This window comes from Helicoverpa zea, chromosome 20, assembly GCF_022581195.2.
Source record: "Helicoverpa zea isolate HzStark_Cry1AcR chromosome 20, ilHelZeax1.1, whole genome shotgun sequence".
Taxonomy (NCBI): domain Eukaryota; kingdom Metazoa; phylum Arthropoda; class Insecta; order Lepidoptera; family Noctuidae; genus Helicoverpa; species Helicoverpa zea.
This window is the reverse complement of record NC_061471.1, coordinates 9,354,010-9,373,375: the sequence shown is the minus strand read 5'-3', so window position 1 is coordinate 9,373,375 and position 19,366 is coordinate 9,354,010. Positions and strand designations below refer to the sequence as shown.

Below are 19,366 nucleotides of genomic sequence, written 5' to 3'. Positions count from 1 at the left end.
TTGTGCTTAATAGTACCTTAGGGCTTAACTTAAACTTAATTAAGTATTAAGTATCAGAACTTTGTGTGTTGTGTCGAAATCAAACTCAACTAAGCTAAAACGCGTGTAAAATCAGGAAGCTGGCAGTATGACGGAATCGAATCTTTATAAGAAAGCAGTTTATTTTTTTATTGTATCATATACAGGTATTGTGTAATTAAATCCCGGTAACTCCAAAAGCGTGGGACTTGCTTTTAGCAATCACTATACTTATAAATTGGTAAAACCAAAACATACCAAATCATGTCATCAAATATCACTAAAGAGGTCGGCCTAGTCTAAAACTCAGAAGGACAAATACTCTTTAAAGAAAATAATCATGACAGAAAAGACCCACTGACAGAAAAGAATGTCAATTTTTGCAGAAAAAACAACCGAAAATATAATTTTTGAATCACGGCCTGACGACGATGAGCGTTTGTATATTTTTTATTGTAGTTTTTAAAATTTGTTATATTATTTTTCCTAGAATATAGGCTACCGAAAAACCGGCACAATTGGCTTTTCCGAGGCCATTATAGCCTATGTGGTCAAACTATGGAGAACAAAATGACGAGCGGAGGTGTCGTAACGGAAAATCACATAAGAAAGTAGCGTCGCCAAAATGTGGGTGTTCAGGGGACGAGAGACGTTACTGTCTCCGCCCTTACACTCCTAATTTAGCCCATTTAGATCAAAGATCGTTCACAGGTGTCTCAAGAAACCCGAACGTCTCGTTAGTTTTCGCATTTGATCTAGAAAAAGCGCCTAACCTACCTACCTTATGGCACCTCCGCTCATATTTTCTGTCTCCCCCACTAGAGAGTGGGGTCTAGTGAGTGGGACAGCTCTTTGAGCGCTAGATAGATCTCCGATTAATGATTTATTCAAATTGCTTTAACAAAATGGGTTTCCTTTAATTGATCAAAATTATTCTTTTTCAGCTTTTGGATTTAGAATGGTGGATTTATCTATTTATAGTCTTATCTTTCTTCATGACATGCTTGGGACTTAACTATGTAGTTAAGAAAATCAATGGTAAGTAAGAAATAACTTGAAACTAAAGTTTTGAAGAAGTATCCTATGACATAATTTTGCCATTACTGATTCCAGAAGCGAAGATAGACGAGAGATTCATCAGATTGCTTCATAAAGCTTCAACAACGCAGGCAACGCAAGTTAACGGGCCACTAATTGTAATGGAAACTACCAAAGGAATAAGACAGAATAGTTCTAGATCAGCACAGCCCTCTCCTACAGGCATCTCTCTGGTATTCAACCAAGAGGATAATAAAAGAAAACAGGATCTAGATGAGACATATAATATCATTAAAAACTCCATCGACCCAAAGAGATTTGACTCTTTATCTCTTAATTCAAAATTCTCGCAAGAAACAGTAGACCTGCCTATGACTAAAACTGAACATTACATAAACGAGATTGTTACAAACAAAATTATTGAATCCGCACACAAAGTTAACACAGCTGCGCCTAAAGAAACTTCTTCTCTAGCTCAAAATAATTGCAATGGAACTGATATTAAAACAGTTCTAGTCAAAAAGAATGAATACGGATACCCGTCCATTAAAGAAACTACGTCAACTGATCGAAGTGATTGTTACATTACTGAAGTAATGGCTGTTACAAAGAATGACGCAGGTTTCGTTCCAGCAAAAAGAGCGTTACCCACCACCGATTATAATAGAAGAGAGATTATCGCCCTAAAAGATACAGAACGTATAATAGCGAAAGAAACTACATATCTTATCCAGAGCGATAATAACGACCGCGATAAAGACGCGCACAACCCAAAGACTAAATCTTCAGATAAATCCGAAAATGAAGCAGCTTCATCAGGTCCACGGAGTGCTGATGACAACGAACCTTCAGCAATCAAAAAGCCTGATCCAAATAGAACTGTCGCCAAACCTAATATTCCCGGTATGAAAATAACAGAATCGAAAATTAGAGAAGCTATTACTAAAGCGAAAGAAGAAATAGACGCCATCAATTTAAAAAAGAAAGCATTAGAGAGTAGCTTGGAAAGAAACACTGATGCAACAGCAACTAACAAGGAAGGTTCACCGACCAACAAAACTGCAGGTTCAATTTTTGTTAAAGAAACTCTACCTAAAAGTGGTCGTGTCGTAACTGAATCAAGTCCCGTCAAACTCAGCGATTCCGGCAACAGTAATGCAAAAAACTATTCGTCTCATATCCATGGTCATGCGACTGAAAAGCCAGTCAAAATAAGCGACTCCTCACAACTACGTCCCCTTAAAATTAGTGACTCTGATGCAACGAAAAACATTTCATCCCATGCTATTAGTATTCCAAATGTCATAGCAAACCCATTAAAGCCGAATAAATCCGGGCAACTTGCTGCAAAAGACACATCATTGCATATCAAAAATGTCAATAGCAGTGACAAATTAAGTTCGCCTAAAAAGACTGAACACATTGCTACCAAAATAACCTCACCAAATACAAGAACTGATCAGAAAGTGAGTAGGGAAGTGACGGAGAAGAAGACCGATAAAAAAGAAGAAAATGTGGTTTCGGATACAAGTCCAGCCCACACTCAAAGTCATCGTCACGACCCTGCGATACACAGTGCAGTTCCAGCAACAAAAAGTGAACCCAGGCACTTGTCTGACCAAGTACCACCTAATGTTGGTAATGTTCATAAAGAGGCTGTAGAAAAACCTGACAAAATAAAATCTGAACACATTACTGCAACTCCGATTGCATCCCCTGATATTGGACGAGAAGCTGCTAAGCCAAAGTCAATGCAGCCACACAGTGATCAAAAAGACAGGGATGGCGTTACCGTTAAAAAAGACCTTCATACTACGACTACTGCACCCCACTATGAAACTCATACTAATATAGCCAAAGAAACCATTAAAAAGAGTGAACACGGCCAAGAAGCTGTAAAACCAACCCCATTGCATCCTCGAGGTGATCATAAAGATAAACAAGATGTTACTGGTACAAAAGAGCTCACCGGACATGCTTTAACTGCTACTCATTCTCATACTCAAACTGATCATAGCGTAGATCCCACCAAAAAGACAGAATTTCAACGAGAAGCTGTCAAGGCAACATCGCTTGGACATGGTGTTAAGAAGAATGAAGACATTGCTGGCAAAATTGATACTGTTCATAATGTACCCGCAATTATTCCTACAAAGATGAATGAACAAGTGCCTGCATCTCAAACAGTAGCTCATCATCCAGCAAATGAAGGTCTGGCTATTAAAAAAGAAGAAAAGAGGACAGTTCGGAGAACTGCTAAAGATACTACTTCATCTGGTACACAAACTGACCCCAAAATAACCAAATTTGGTAAAAGATATGAATCCGACCGAAAAGATATCAAAGGGCTTTCAACACTAGCTCGTAGCGATCCAAAACCCGTTGAAGGACTAGTGAAGATAGAAAAAGCCGGTCCAATTGCGGCTACGGAAACAGTATTCCATCCACAAACTGACCATACTGCAACCGGAATAATTCCTGTTACGATGAGTGGACGAATTGCTGCTAAGCAAATAACAGTAAATACCCCAAGCAATCGAAATGTAACTGAATTGGTGCCTATTAAAATGAGCATACCCACAAATAAAGCCCTAAATAATGAAGGTGAAACTGCTACAGGTACTCAACGAAGTGATGTAGGTAATATTAAAATAAATGAACCTGTGCCAATTACTATAGAAAGAAACGTTCCAGGGATTTCAGCCATTACAAAACCTAACACACCTACGCATTCAAGCACTATCCCAAAGAAAACCATCGATCCTAATGTCTCACAGAGTGAGGAACCTCAAGGTACGAATGAAAATTCACAAACAGGTTTAAAAGAGAGACTCAAGGCCCTATTGAGCCCGCCAGTCTTGAACGAGGACGTTATGGTATTGAAACCAAGCCCTAGCTCGAAAAAGTGATAATAACACTTATTTTGATTAAGTAAATTTTAATTTAGTACATATTTATGTTATGGCACTTAAGTGAGTGTGTATAGTTTTATTTACCCAATGGCACCCTGATTAAGGCCCCGAATGAAACTATTGTAGGATTATATTATTAAATTTAATTTAAGCAAATTAATTTTGTTTGAATATACTATTGATTTTCCGGATTGAGCGAAGCGGGCCAGCAGCGAATGGGGTTCGCTGCACGCCGCGTGTTCGCGGTGATTTCAAAACAGCAGCTTTAATTTGCTATAAATACGAAACAGAACCGTCGTCGTTGAAGACGAGAGGCGAATTCGGACAACGGTTCTGTCTGTTCTATCAGTGATAGCGTCCTATTTGATATCACGTTTCGCGAGATATGACGTGCAGACTGACAGAGCGAGTAATATAGAGTCCCTTACCGTTTTAGCCTTCGGGTACGGAACCCTTAAAAACGAAACTAAAATGAGTTTTTATATCAACCGTGAACATAACGCGGCAACTTGTTTTTACTCTGTGGTTGTTTATTTTTTATAAATTTTTAATCTGTTGTATTGTATGTATGTCAAACGCCGCGTAAACGGTTTTCCTATATTTCTCAAGATATTTCAGACTAATATTACACACAAAATACTGGCTCTACCTCCATTTATCCCAGTAATTTGCACTGAAGCGATGTCAGTGCACTAGATACCGTGATTAAAGCAGGAATCCAGCCGGTTCCACGATGACTTCTATTATCAAGCTCCACTGTCTTTCTGGAGCTGGTGATGAAACTCCACCATGTTACGTGTTACAAATAGACGAATTCAAGTTCCTCCTAGACTGTGGGTGGGACGAGAAGTTCGATATGGACTTTATCAAGGAACTTAAAAGGTAAAACTTTGAGGTTATGTTATCGATACAATATCAGACGAATTTTGCTGATTTACACTTCTATGAAGCCTCGAAAGTTTTCCTATACCAATAGTTGGTTCAGCAGTTATGGGTCAGTGGGTCGTCTTAGGGGCGGAGTTGTAGGAGTTGGAGTATACGCTTAGGGGCACTATGAGCAGCAAAGAAAACCAAAAATGCGACAAAGCAATATATGAACCTCTATAGGAATAAATAATATTAAATCTCTATTCAAATCATCATCCTCTGAGCCTTTTTCTCAACTATGTTGGGGTCGGCTTCCAGTCAAACCGGATTCAGCTGAGTACCAGTGCTTTACAAGGAGCGACTGCCTATGTCACCTCCTCAACCCAGTTACGCGAGCAACCCAATACCCCTTGGTTAGACTGGTGTTAGACTTACTGGCTTCTGACCACCCGTAACGACTGTATCTGTACCCGTATCTCTATTCAAACATAAAATATTCATTTGTTCTCAGCATACCCCTAAAAAATATGTTGCAATGTACAAAAAATTTTTCTTTCTCCTTCCAGACACATAAACACAATAGACGCAGTACTGATATCCCATTCAGACCCAATCCACCTTGGTGCCTTACCTTATGCAGTCGGTAAACTCGGTCTCAACTGTCCAATATACGCTACCCTACCAGTGTACAAGATGGGACAAATGTTCATGTATGATTTGTACCAGGCTCACAGGAATGTGTCAGAGTTTGATCTGTTTACGTTGGATGATGTAGACGCTGCGTTCGATAGGATTGTGCAACTGAAGTATAATCAGAGTATTGATATGAAAGGTAAGTTGATGTTGTTTTGTTTTTGTTGGTATTACTGTAAGTTTGATTATAAGTGGTTTATTAGAAGTTTAATTGCAATTGGAGACTTTTAATTGACTAAGGCCCAAGTTCATCAACAACAAAACCATCCCTTTTCTAGAAACAACTGCTTAGTAAGAATTTTCATGTAGTTACCTACATTTTTCAAAGCAAATATTTGTTTTAAGAAGAACTGATGATTATGTTGCCTGTAAACTTGGGCCCTAATGGTCTATTACCACTTTTATGCATGATACAATATGATATGCACTATCAATGTGCAGCAAAATGTGTTTTTTTCAAGTTATTGTTCACGTTAGTTTGTATATAATTCATCCTTTTTAAACAGAACTCAATGTCCATTTCCAGGAAAAGGTCTAGGTGTCCGCATCACTCCATTACCCGCTGGCCACTCTCTAGGAGGTACCGTATGGCGTATAGCGGCACCTGGTGAAGAAGACATAGTATATGCCCCTGATTTCAACCATAAGAAGGAACGGCACTTGAACGGTTGTGAAATTGAGAGGTTGATGAGACCGTCCCTGATGCTGCTTGGTGCAATGAATGCTGATTATGTGCAGCAAAGACGGAGGTTGAGGGATGAGAAATTAATGAGTAAGTAACTTTATTTATTGAACTTCAGCATCATACCTTTGCAATGGTTAGGTTTTAAGGAATTTGTTAAAAACGTTAACTTCCTATTTATTGATTTGTTCAGTTGAAATATTTCTAAATGATAAAATAGAAACACTATGATTTTATATAAACTCAATAGGATTAAAATTATTTGTACACCAATTCCATTTGGTAGAACATAGAGCTCTAACATGTTTAATTTTAAGACCTATCTGTATACCTATGCTCACAAATAAATACATTGAATTGAATTGATTTTATAGTAAACTGCCAAGTAATGCAAACTGCCAGGTAATTGTTTGCTCAATGGCCACAAAATAGCCCCGTTTCTGCCCCTGCAATAAAAAACAAAACCTGCTTTACTGATTCATGTTTTGTGCTTCGTAAATGTTTATAGGGCATTGTAGGATAGAATAAGATCCAGAGAGGGAGTAACACTTAGCATTAATCCTAATTTATAAAACAAATCCAGTTTTTTTACATAAACTAAATACCATATTTCCTCCACAGCAACAATCCTAACGACTCTCCGAGGAGGTGGTTGTGTACTGGTCTGCACAGACACAGCAGGCCGAGTGCTGGAACTAGCTCACATGTTGGACCAGCTATGGCGCAACAAGGACTCTGGTTTAGTGGCATACTCCCTGCTGCTGCTGTCCAATGTCAGCTATAATGTTGTGGAGTTTGCTAAGTCTCAGGTAATTTATTTTTGTGAACAATTTACATGATACAAATGACAATACAATCTTATATTTTTCTTACAATCTTATATTTTTATATTTAGGCTCCCTAAGTTTCAGAGAATAAAACTCACCCATTGGTATAATATTCCTCCAGTGTACAAAACATAGATATTATTTCCTATCTATCACCATGTTAAAAATAATACGAATACCACATAGCAAGGAATGCAATTGGTACGGGTCCCGCGCCAACAAGGGTTAATTTTAAACCACCGAACTGACATTTCTCTACCACTGTTTGGTGTCTCAAGCAGTTTATTGCTTTTTGAGACTAAAAACCCCACTTAAATTTTGGCTATAGGTCCCGTTCCCACAATTGTTAATCCGCCTCTGTATGTATAACGATAGTTTTCATTACTATAAAACAAACCGTACATACCAACACTTAACAAAATCCAAATCCTGTTACAGATAGAATGGATGAGTGACAAACTGACCCGCGCGTTCGAAGGCGCCAGAAGCAACCCGTTCGCTCTCCGTCACCTACAACTGTGTCACTCTGTGGGTGAGGTCAGCAGGACTCCAGGGCCTAAGGTGGTGCTTGCATCCTTCCCTGATCTGGAGTCAGGGTTTGCCAGGGACCTGTTCTTGTTGTGGGCTCCTAACCCACAGAATTCTATTGTTTTGACTGCTAGGTGAGTACCATTTATTGAAGACTAGCTGTTTCCTGTTGTTTTACTCGCGTGTCGAGGTATGTTTTTTCGATCCTGTACAAAATGCATTATGTTTCTTGGGGATAGTCTAGCTTCACTACAGCGAAAAACTTTATCAAATCGGTTCAGTAATTTCTTAAGAAAGTTTTGTGTATTTGTACCTGTAAAAAAAAGGAGAAAGTCAAGTTTATTGAGGCATTTAAGAATTTTACGGATATATGACCTGCTGCCGCCCTCATTTTTACCGGCGTCCCTTGGGAACTACTTCCCACCCATACGCAAAAAGAAGCCTTTATATTATTCTGATAAATAAGCCAAATACTACCCAATTTTAGCGTGAAAGAGTAACAAACACTCCCACATAAATCAGTAGGATAGTCTTCAGAATTTATTGAATCTTCAAAACGGACATTTGTAAATTGTACCTATATGACGTTTGTTTCAGAACATCTCCCGGCACCCTAGCTCGTGATCTCATAGAGAAGGGCGGCGACCGTACCATCGAGCTGGAGATCAGACGAAGAGTGAGGCTAGAGGGAGCTGAACTAGCTGAATTCATGCAGAAACAGGTCAAGCTCAACAATACTGTTAAGTGAGTATATAAATAATAATCACGTAACGTCGACCATGGAGGCTGCTTTCCATGAGTCCTTGTGCCAGGGTGTTGGGATGCTGAGAGAGTCTCTTTTTGTATTTTTAAGTGTTTCTAGGATCTCTTGCTTTACACTCATTATTTTCAGATCACGGTGTATTGCTTCATTGGTGATGTGATGTACCAAGGTGCGTCTGCTATCATGCGCAGGGTTTTAGATTGATATCTCTGCAGTATTTCTAAATTAGAATTTGCGGCGGTGCCCCATAGTTGCAGTCCGTATGACCATATCGGTTTAAGGATACTCTTGTAAAGAAGTAGTTTATTTTCCAGTATGAGTTGAGATCTCCTTCCCAGAAGCCAGAACATCTTTCTTGTTTGTAGGCTAAGAGCCTTTCTTTTTGTGAATATGTGTTTTCTCCATGTAAGTCTTTTATCCAAGTAAATGCCAAGGTAGCGAGCATGGTCAGACTGAGGTATCTGTACTCCATTGAGTTTTACGGGGGGACATTCGCCATGTCTGAGGCTAAAATAAACATTTATTGACTTGGCTTCGTTTGCCTTTATGCGCCAGTCCTTCAGCCAGCCTGATATGTCATCAAGACCTCTCTGTAACATTTCTGAAGCTCTGATAGGATCATTACTTGACGCAAGAATGGCTGTGTCATCAGCAAAAGTACCGATAAGTGATCCAGTTGGCGTTGGTAAGTCTGATGTGTAAATCAGGTAGAGGATTGGTCCTATGACGCTCCCCTGGGGTACTCCAGCGCTAGTTTGGTGTAGTCCAGATATATCTTCACCATGTTTTACATAGAAATGCCGTTGGGTGAGATATGACCTTATAAATATGTAAAAGTTGATAGGTAACGCATTCCTGACCTTGTATAACAGTCCCTCGTGCCAGACGCGGTCAAATGCTTGTGAAATGTCGAGAAACGCTGCGGAACAGTACATTTTATTTTCAAAGCTATGGTGAATTTTTTCTACTAGTCTGTGTACTTGTTCGATGGTACTATGAGCAGCACGAAAACCGAATTGATGATCAGGTAGAAGCTTTGCTTTTTCAATTTCAGGCAACAGTCTTTTTAGGAAGATGATCTCAAAGAGTTTGGATGTCACAGGCAACAGGCTAATTGGGCGATAAGACTTAACATCATCGGGGCTTTTGCCTGGTTTTAGTATAAGAATGATCTCTGCCACTTTCCATTGGGGAGGTATGAAGGCCCTTCGTAGGATAGCATTGAAGAGATAGCTTAGGAAGATAATTGCCTTGTCTGGTAGCTCCCTTAGAATTTTTGGAGTAACTAGATCATATCCTGGAGCCTTGTTTTGGTTTAGCTGTCTGATGATTCCCAATATTTCTTTATGTGACGTTTTGTTAATCGGTGGATCTAGTTGGAAAATTTGGCTTAGTTTTTCGTTGACTAGTGATGTTTTAGGGCTTGTGTCTGGATTTGGTGTGAATACTCTTTTCAAGTGTTCTGCGAATAGGTTTGCTTTCTCTGAGTCGCTCTTTGCCCAGTTTCCGGTCTCTTTTCGTAAAGGAGCTTGAAAGGGAGTGGGTCTCTTTAATATCCTAACTACTTTCCAGAGAGAATAGTCTGTTGCAGCAGTTGCATCCAGGTTTTTGAGGTGGTTTGAGATGTCTTCGTTCCTGTAGTTGTTTAGCAGTTCTTTTAATTCTGTTGTTAGTTTGTTGTAGATCTTCTTGTCCTCGGGATATCTAGTCTGCTGCCAAATCTTTCTGGCTCTTCTTTTATTTGCAACTGCTTCTTTAATTCTGGCGTATCTAGTGGCCTTTTGTGTAGCATTTAGAGTAGGAGTAGCTGCCCAGGCAGATTGTTGTATGCAGTTATTAAAGTATTCAACAGCTTCTGTGATATTATCTTCTGTTCTAAGAGGAATATTAGTGTCAAGATGACTGTTCACCAGTTCTCTGAAATATTTCCAGTCGGTATGTTTATTGTGCAACCGGCAGGGTGGTGTGACGAGGTGAGTTTTATATTTCAGTTCGGCTATAACAGGAGAATGGTCAGAGGAGAGCTCGAAGCAAGAGTAGCATTTAAAATAATGTGCTGGTATTCCCTTTGTTACGAAAAAGACAACGAGGTCCGGTTTCTTTTTCTGATCAGACGGCCAATATGTTGGTTCGCCAGTTGAGATTACGCTTAGTTTCCCTTCTTGTATGGATTTGTATAGTTCGCGACCTTTGGATGTCGTGATTCTTGATCCCCAGTTGACGTGCTTAGCATTAATTTTTTTTCATTTTTTAGCGTTAATTAGCGTTTCTGGATGTTTAGGTTGGATTTTGACTTGTTCTTCTCTCAGTACTTTAATTTCAAAGTTATTTATTGCAACACTGTTAAGCATTTCCAATAGTGGTTTGATGTTGGAGACTTTGTCTACAAAAATGGGGGGAGGTTTATCTGGCTTTTCGGTTTGTTGAGGAGGGCTAGCTATGTTAACTTCTAAGTTTTCAAAACTGTTAGACGTTTCAATTGGTTTGCTCAGCCAATAGTTGTTAAGTTTGGTTTGTTTTTCGCTTCTTTGTTCATCTGGGCTATCACGTTGCCTTTTTTTGGAAGAAGTTACCATTTTGAAGCCTTCGTTGCTTTCGTCTGGATTTGGGCTGTTTTCATTAGTATTAGTAGTTTCAATATTGGCTATGTATTGTATAGGTGTAGTAGTGGTATTGGTGGTTTGACTCTGTGATCGCGGTCTGGGGGAGAAGAGAGCTTTGTTGAACACTTGTTGTGTTAAGTGTTTTTTCGGCTCCGACATCTCGGGTTTTTCTACCGATTGGGCCATTTTTGTACGGAATTATTTTCTTAGGCCTGGCAACACTGGCTCGTAGCTGTGACAGTAGATGTCAGTTGTCATTTTGACATTGACAGTAACATTTCATCATTGACATATAACTATAGGGACAGGAAATGTCACGAAAAAAACGTGCACACCTACTGTCAGTCTGCAGTAGTAACTAAAATGGCTGCCATTACTAGGGTTGTACCGCTACCGGATTCAACAAATATCGATATTGTATTCTAGTTAGAAGTATGTACGAGCAGGCCTCTGTCACTCGACGTACTTGCGCGCGATAAATGCCTACCGCTCGTTGGGTTACCGGTAACCCCACGCGGCTCAGGGCTTTCAATAGTCACACGCGCCGCGCGCGTTCCAATATTATTATTTTTATTTCGTGGCATGTTATGCTGTTCGTTTTTATTAGGTTTTTTAAGCTACCTAACAAACTGATGGAGTATTTTGAGTTGTGTTAGTTTATATGCGACTATTGTAAGATTTAGAAACATTTTATATTTATGAACTTATCTAGTAATTCAATTTTTTTTTTTAATAAATTAATACTTATCTACTTTATGACTTTAACAACAGAGATCATTAGGTACTTATTTTACTTTAGATACCTACTTAGTTATATGAACTGTGTTGTGAATTTGTGAGTTTTGTAGCTCAAAACACATCTCGAGTGTAAGTAGGTATAGTTCTGGTCTAACTTAATGACGACTCGGAACATTACGCGTGTCGCTACGCAGAAACCAATTTTAGGTATGTATCAACACTCGACGGAGTTGTACCATATGGGGTATGGCACTTGTGCTCGAAAAATAGTTGGAAACCGCCTTTGATTTTGACGAAAGCTTTACTTAAGTACTTACCTATGCTAACGTATTAGGTAATATTTAGTAATATGTACCCATACTCCATTTTAGTAGGCAATACAATAGTTAACTAAAGAAAAATATTCTTGATATTACTTTTTATTTAAAAACTCAGTTTTAAAAAAGGCTATCTTAAAATAAGCGTAACTTTGTTTTCCTACTTAAATATTAATAAATTGTAAGAAGCAACCCTAAGCACGGCCACGGCACGGTTGCGGTCACTGAACTGTGCGCTATCGCATTGGAATAACAATCAAGCGGTCGAGCTTTTAAGGTTCATTTTATAACGCAGCTAGGAATTTGTAGGTAGTTGGGAACTTGTAGGTGCTTATAACAGTAGGTATGGACTTTTTTGTATGGAGTGATTTATCTGTTACGTAGTAACTATTATATAATCTGTGGTACGAGTCTTACTGGGTGCATAAAAATAACCGAGTATAAATAATCTCTTCGTCATAGAACTAACTATCACATTAACTTCACTGATACTAATAACCTCAACAACATCAACCAAATGGGAGGAGTCATTTCAGTAGGGTGATACCTTTGAAAAAAAAAAAAACAGGCAAAGTAATTATTTATTATTTCAAATAGCCCTATGAAAGTTCTTTCACGAGAGACTAGTTGCAGGGTGCCAAAGATTCGGTCCTATGAAGAAGAATCCGCAAGAAACGCCATAAGGAGATACTCTCTTAAAAAAAATACAATAATTTAAAATCGTTTTCAAGCTATTCATGAGAAAGTTATATAATGCAAATGGAGCTAATTATGTATTAATCGATTGTACAAAACAATTTTAGTGCTAAGAAAAAAATATTTATACAATTCGAAACCTATATTCGGTAACTAAGTTCTGAAGCAAATATTGCAACTTGCATTCCGATTTGCTCGTCTGTGCGGAAGCACTGCCGTGCCCGTGGTCGCCGTAGAAGCATCATGTGAAAATAAAAAGGCAAAACATATTATTTTCAATAAAATATGTCTTTAAAATCCTGAATTTTATAATACGCCTTTTTAATCAAAATGTTTTTAACTGATGTTTTGTTGAAAATAATACACAACTCTGAGGGCTCAGTGTCTTAGGGACAGTAAGTTCTGATGTTAAAATTTGTAAAAGCAGACTTATTAAGTGGATATTATATCGATACTATTATGACAACTGCACAGCACTATGCTAATATAACATGTTATTGTAAACAACATTTATTTCTAAATATAGGTTTTTATACAGAAATAAACCAAAATATAAGTACTTTCACCATCAATTCATGTTCCCGTAACATATTTTTTATAAAATGTGAATTATTTTATGTAGTTTCTAGCAAAAATAGGTTCCTAACCTGTGTAAAGACAATCCAGCTTGATTTTGGTGCTTCCTAGCACCACACTTCACAATACAACACATAGGCATATTCGTTGATTATTTCACTATTGAAATAGTAAAGTCTTAAAAGTAAACACGAGTGATATTCTATAAAATAGCAAAAATAAGTCACGAAGAGCACCTATTTGACAGCACAACTACCATGACATATATGGCCAGATATGGCACGCACCTACAAACAGGAGGATTTCAAAAGTAAATGTCACCATTTTACGCAATCACAAAAATATTGTTGTCCCTGTTTTCAAATACACTTATCTGCTTAGAAAGAGTGAGACAGAACTATGTTGCATAGTTTGTTTCATATTTATATAACTATAGATACGTCAATATCAAAACGGCGTCTCCTTATAATTCTAAGCTCGATGCATTTCATGTGGAGCAGACAAAAGTTAATTCTATTGAGGGTAGATGTTAATTCACTGGGATAAATTGCACTTTAAAAATGTAATTTTTTGCCTGTTTTAGCTAGATTTAACGCTGGATAACGATAACACGGCACTATTAACACTTTATTTCCACTTTTATCGCGTTCACAGTCACTAAATCACAGTTTTATGATGAAAAATTGAAAATATTTGGAGAGCACTTGTGCTTATGAAGCCGAATTGACAGCAAAAGATGATGTTGATGATGATTAGAAAGTTTCTTATAAAAGTATGTAATTTTGACTGGATCCTGGGAATTGATACCCCAGCATTGCAATTGAAAATTGTTACTGCTATTCCAGCGTCATTTTCATTCAATGAATATGTTTTACTTATTTATTTATTTGGGCTTACTTCTCTTTCACAATATTAGTTTGGAGATCTTATTACCGACGGATAAGGTTGGTACATTTGAAAGATCGTCAATTCAGACCAGGTTGACGAATCCTGGCTTACCTCGAGGCAGCTGACCCCCCTATATCTAAACACCATTTCAACCCCATCATAACTTCTTTCCCAGGGAAGAAACAGCCGGCATATCGTCGGACTCGGACTCGGAGGGAGAGCTAGAGATGTGGGTGGTGACCGGCGCGCACGACATCCCCGCGCGCGCCGCCCAGCGCGCCGCCGGCTGCTTCAAGCACAACAAGCGCCACCACGCCATGTACCCCTTCCACGACGACCGGACCAGGGCTGACGACTACGGGGAGATCATACGGGTCAGTGGCAGGTCTACCGCGGGCATTGTGAACATGCATGCCGGACAGCAAGCCGAAACTACAGAACTTAAAAGAGTACCCCCTTATATACACCTATACCTGCGTTGTATGTACTCGCCCTATGTACTCAGCATTTACTCATGTATGTGCATAAGCGCTGCCCCTATGCACTCCCTTATACCCTTATACACTGCCATTATATATCCCTATGGCTAAATACCAAGCGCGAGCGTAAGATCAGCACTACGAAACACAAAGTCTTAAGTTCTCGGTCTCTAAATCTAAATCTCGTTTGGCACTGTTGTTGGTCCGAAAACCAGATTGGGAATTTCCCGCCATATTGGATGGATGTGCCCACAAACTTTTTGAATACAAATACAAGTCAAAACTGTTAATCTTATAATTGATATTTTTTCAGCCTGAAGACTATAGACTTGCTGAAATAGTGGATGCGGAAGGAGAAATCAGAGATGTGCCACCCGCCCCGCCAACGAAACAAGAGCCCGACGGTAAATAAACCGCGACCTAAATAAATCAGTACATAACATAGTATACAACGTTTAACTTTAAATACCCAAAATCTGAAAAAGTTTATACATATTTTAAATTTACGCGATTTTCGGTCTAGAATGTGTTTTTTACATCGATTATCGTATTTATACTGTGAAAAACAAGTTTTATCTTCCATATTTTTCCATATTTCAAGGTTAAGACCATATTTTGCAAGAAAATGTCACAATCATCCATATATTCTCAAAAATATATAGAATTTACCTTCTGTATTTTAATCATTGCGGTTTTTTTATACTTTAAAAATATATGTAAATTCTGTGCGGAAGTTTTGAGGGCAATATAGACTGACTTACACAATTACCGAATTATGCATGTTTATGTATGCACCCGTCACGTCATGTGACGTAGAGAGATCATTCAGACAATATAAGACTATATTCAGACCAAAAGAGTTTTAATTTTGATAATTTAGAGAAGTACGTCGTTGTGTATTGCAACCAATTTCACAAGGGTAAAGCAATTGAATAAAACTAATCATAGTAATTATTTTTCACAAGATTATATGTTTCATTATGAAAGGTATTGTTATTTAACACTCCATATTTTAGATTTTTTGTCCATATTTTATGTACATATTTGAGATTTTTTTATACATGTTTATCCGGGCCCTAGTTATGTACTTTATCTACAAAAATAAAACATCTTTTATACCACCGTATTTGTGGCAAATAAAGGATTTATTTATTTGCACATAATACTAATATATAAAACAATATTTCACAGAGGAGATGACCGAAATCCCCAGCAAGTGTGTATCCTCGATACGCCAGGTACAGATAAAGGCGAACATTCAATACATCGAGCTGGAGGGCCGCTGCGACGGCGAGTCGCTGCTGCGCGTGGTGACGCAGGCCAAGCCCCGGGCTATTGTCGGCCTGAGAGCTAATACTGGGGCGCTGTTGACGCTCAAGTAAGTATTTGTAAAAATTATAGTTAATAATTAACGCCTAAAATGTATTATTTTTTGTTTAATGGTGGTTTTTTGTCGTCTTATATCAAAAAAATATCATCTCTTCTACTGCGAACTAGCGATTTCACCCGTGACACTATGTAAAAAAACAAAACTTTCCTCATTATATATTAGTATAGATATAGTATTTCTTAATATCGTATGGTCTTCTTTGCGATTCTACATGATCTTCGCATGCTGTTATTGTATGTATGCCATGGAGTAACCATGTAATTTCTTGTCCGTTCTTCTACATACAAAAGCTACTTTTGGAATGGACAATTAGAAACAAACCTAGTTATATTTTTGACGTTCATAATTGCTTAAAGGCCTAAATGAAATAAATGATTTGACTTTGACTTCTTATCTTTCAGAAAACATTGTGAGGCTGAAGGAATAGAGAAGATTTACATTCCGGTAGCCGGAGACGTGATCGATGCAACAACCGAGTCGCACATCTATCAAGTAAGTTATTTTTTTTATTAAAAACTAAATTCGTGTTCATTTACTCCATTAAATATGATAAGGTAATAATTTTCACGATAAGGACAGTACTATACTGCTGTTATGCTTATTACTCGTCATTTGATATTTATTTATTTTCCATATGTATTCTCAGTTTCATTATTTTTTATTCGTTTATTTACTGGTTCACTTATTCCTAACTTCAAAAAACACAATCAACTGTCCCAATTACCACTTAATTAAAATAATTGTGTTTCCCTCAGGTGAAACTAACAGACAGCTTAATGTCCGGCCTCGCATGGCGCTCGGCAGGCGACACGGAGCTGGCGTGGCTGTCGGCTGTCGTCACGCCACGAGCGCATCAGAGAGAAAACGCTACCAGTAACGGTATGATTAACTGTGTATTTTTTTTTTTACTTTATAAATCCTCTGGATAAAGTCAAAAACGTTTATTATAAATAGGCTAGTTTTTAGCACGTCACGTCAAAAAAGCGGACGGGTTGGTGGTAATTGTCGTGTCAACTATAGTTCGGCCATTCAGAGAATGCGTTCCTGACACGTCGCGATTGAACTGACGACGTAACTTTGCAATGGCGTTGCAGTTACGATAAAAATATTTTTGCTGGTTGTTTACCGTTTTAACAATTGAGGAGCATTAAAACAACATTATTATATCAATAATCAATGAATGTAGTTACGTCGTCAGTTCAATCGCGACGTGTCAGGAACGCATTCTCTGAATGGCCGAACTATAGTCGCATAGATTGTTCTGCATGACTCCTAAGTTGAATTTCGCTTTATGGGTTTTTTCAAAGCAGCCCGGAGTTTTTAAGTTGGTGGTAAAACATCTGTGCCCATCGGAGAGCACGTAAATATCGGTCCTATCTTTCTTCTGTTGGACCTTAGTGAAGTAAAGCAAGAGTAAAGAGAAATAGAGAGGGGACTGTACCAATTCTTGTGCAGCAAAATATGTATGTATGCAGTTGGCTGATTTTCGAAAATAGTTACAATGTTATTACTATTTCCATAGTTGCTGGGGAGTTTGTTTCCCAGAGGAAAAAGGCGTAGGAAGTGCTTTTTTGCGAACTGTCCTTTGTACAAATGACCTCTAAGTCATGATTTTCAGCCTACTTTGAATTTGACTTCATCTTATTTTTTCTATTACAGAAGAGGCAAGCTCCGACGTGGCTCTGTGCCTAGAAGCAGGCGGGCCGGCGCGGCCGCACGCGGCGTCGTTCATCAACAGCGTGCGGCTGTCGGAGCTGCGCGCGGCGCTGGCGCGGCTGGGGCTCGGCGCCGAGTTCAGCGCCGGGGCGCTCGAGTGCTGTAACGGGACGCTGGCTATACGGAGGGTGAGTGAATGTATTCAAATCTTGTGTCTGTTAGAAGGAAAATTTAAGAGCTGACAGCAACTTGTAAAGTAGACAGCATGGGGACTGAACTGTTAAGGCATGAAAATAGAAACGGGAAAAATAAGAAATAATATTTAAAAATTCGCAAAGGGTAAAACTGGAGTGCAAAGTTAATATGAAACTTACCAAGATACCCGTAAACTACCTACTTATTATAAACGAAGTTAAAAAGTGAAGGATACATAGTCTAGTATATATTTGGTGATCTATACTAATATTATAAAGCTGAAGAGTTTGTTTGTTTGAACGCGCTAATCTCAGGAACTACTGGTCCGATTTGAACAATTCTTGTTATATAGCCCATTCGGTGTTAGATAGCCCATTTATCGAGGAAGGCTATAGGCTACTTTTTATCCGGGTTCGTGCAGAGGTTCCCACGGGATGCGGGTGAAAAAGTTTGGTATTGGCCTTTTTCTTGGCGCTATTACACCTAGCTAGATGGCTCGAGAGTATACAAACATTACAAATGGCAGACTATGTCTTATTGCTAGAAAAATACCAACAGTATACCAAACCATCTGATTCGCAATTCAAAATACCCAAAAAAAAGCCTATGAGTTTTTGTCAAATGCTTCCTAATTATACCGCTAACACCATATCCTAATCATTACTTCTTTAATTTTCATTACTTTTATCATTTCAGTTGGAGAACGGCCGCGTAGCACTGGAAGGAGTTTTGTCGGAAGAGTATTACAAGGTCCGAGAGTTACTGTACGAGCAGTTCGCTATAGTCTGATGTTTAAGCTAAGGTTATGTAAATATTTTATTATGAAGTTAATTTTAATAAATAATTATGAAAATCTATACTGTTTCTTTGTCTGGAGGGCTTTACTTATAGTCATCCCCCAAACATCCTCGCTAGTGTGGATTTTGAATGTATGTTTCGGGCCCGATTCTCCTAATTTTAGCGACATACTATTCACATTCGACTGCGATCCAATCACGACTCAATTACGATTGAAGCGTATGTGGAATTCCGCTATTATTTCTTTGAAATAAACATTTTTATCCTTTTCTGTCATTCAATAATGAATCATTTTGTCTGCAAATGATTTACGATTGCAATATGATTGTCGAGAAAACTACCGTATAGGCCAAATCACCAAAATAGCAGACCAATCGAATGTCGTTGGAGTCGAGTCTTATATTAGTAGCAGAATGCCCGATATGATTAAAACTGCTATTGCGATCAAATTGCGATTCGATTTTTATTCAATTTTGACATTAAACTTAGGAGAATCGGGCCCCTGTAGTTACATGTAGCTATGATTGGGTCCTGCATATAAAGGGCGATCTCACGCCAAAAGAACGCCGAAGAGCAATTTATTTTAATTATTATAATATTTATTGTCGCATAAGAAACTCAATTGACCCAAAGCCTCGGTCTCGGGAAACGGTTCACCTCATCTGAGCCATTCGTTCGACTGTATTTAGTCGACGTGTGGCT

At 38.4% G+C, this 19,366-nt stretch overlaps 2 protein-coding genes across 2 annotated transcripts; both read left to right on the top strand.

Annotated features, from left to right (window-relative positions):
• Window positions 1–956: 956 nt before the first annotated feature.
• Window positions 957–4,363, top strand: LOC124640328 (the record flags this gene model as incomplete). Its single annotated transcript, XM_047178043.1, has 2 exons — window positions 957–1,056; window positions 1,132–4,363. Coding segments are annotated over 2 exons (2,934 nt in total), but the record flags the coding sequence as incomplete, so codon positions are not given.
• Window positions 4,364–4,538: 175 nt separating this feature from the next.
• On the top strand, window positions 4,539–18,723 carry LOC124640228 (probable cleavage and polyadenylation specificity factor subunit 2). Its single transcript, XM_047177905.1, has 13 exons — window positions 4,539–4,850; window positions 5,402–5,667; window positions 6,055–6,300; window positions 6,832–7,019; window positions 7,476–7,699; window positions 8,163–8,309; window positions 14,322–14,520; window positions 14,939–15,029; window positions 15,817–16,003; window positions 16,417–16,507; window positions 16,771–16,894; window positions 17,675–17,859; window positions 18,563–18,723. The coding sequence occupies exons 1-13, from the start codon at window positions 4,702–4,704 to the stop codon at window positions 18,653–18,655; spliced, it is 2,190 nt and encodes a 729-aa protein (XP_047033861.1). The 5' UTR covers window positions 4,539–4,701; the 3' UTR covers window positions 18,656–18,723.
• The last annotated feature ends 643 nt before the right edge of the window (window positions 18,724–19,366 follow it).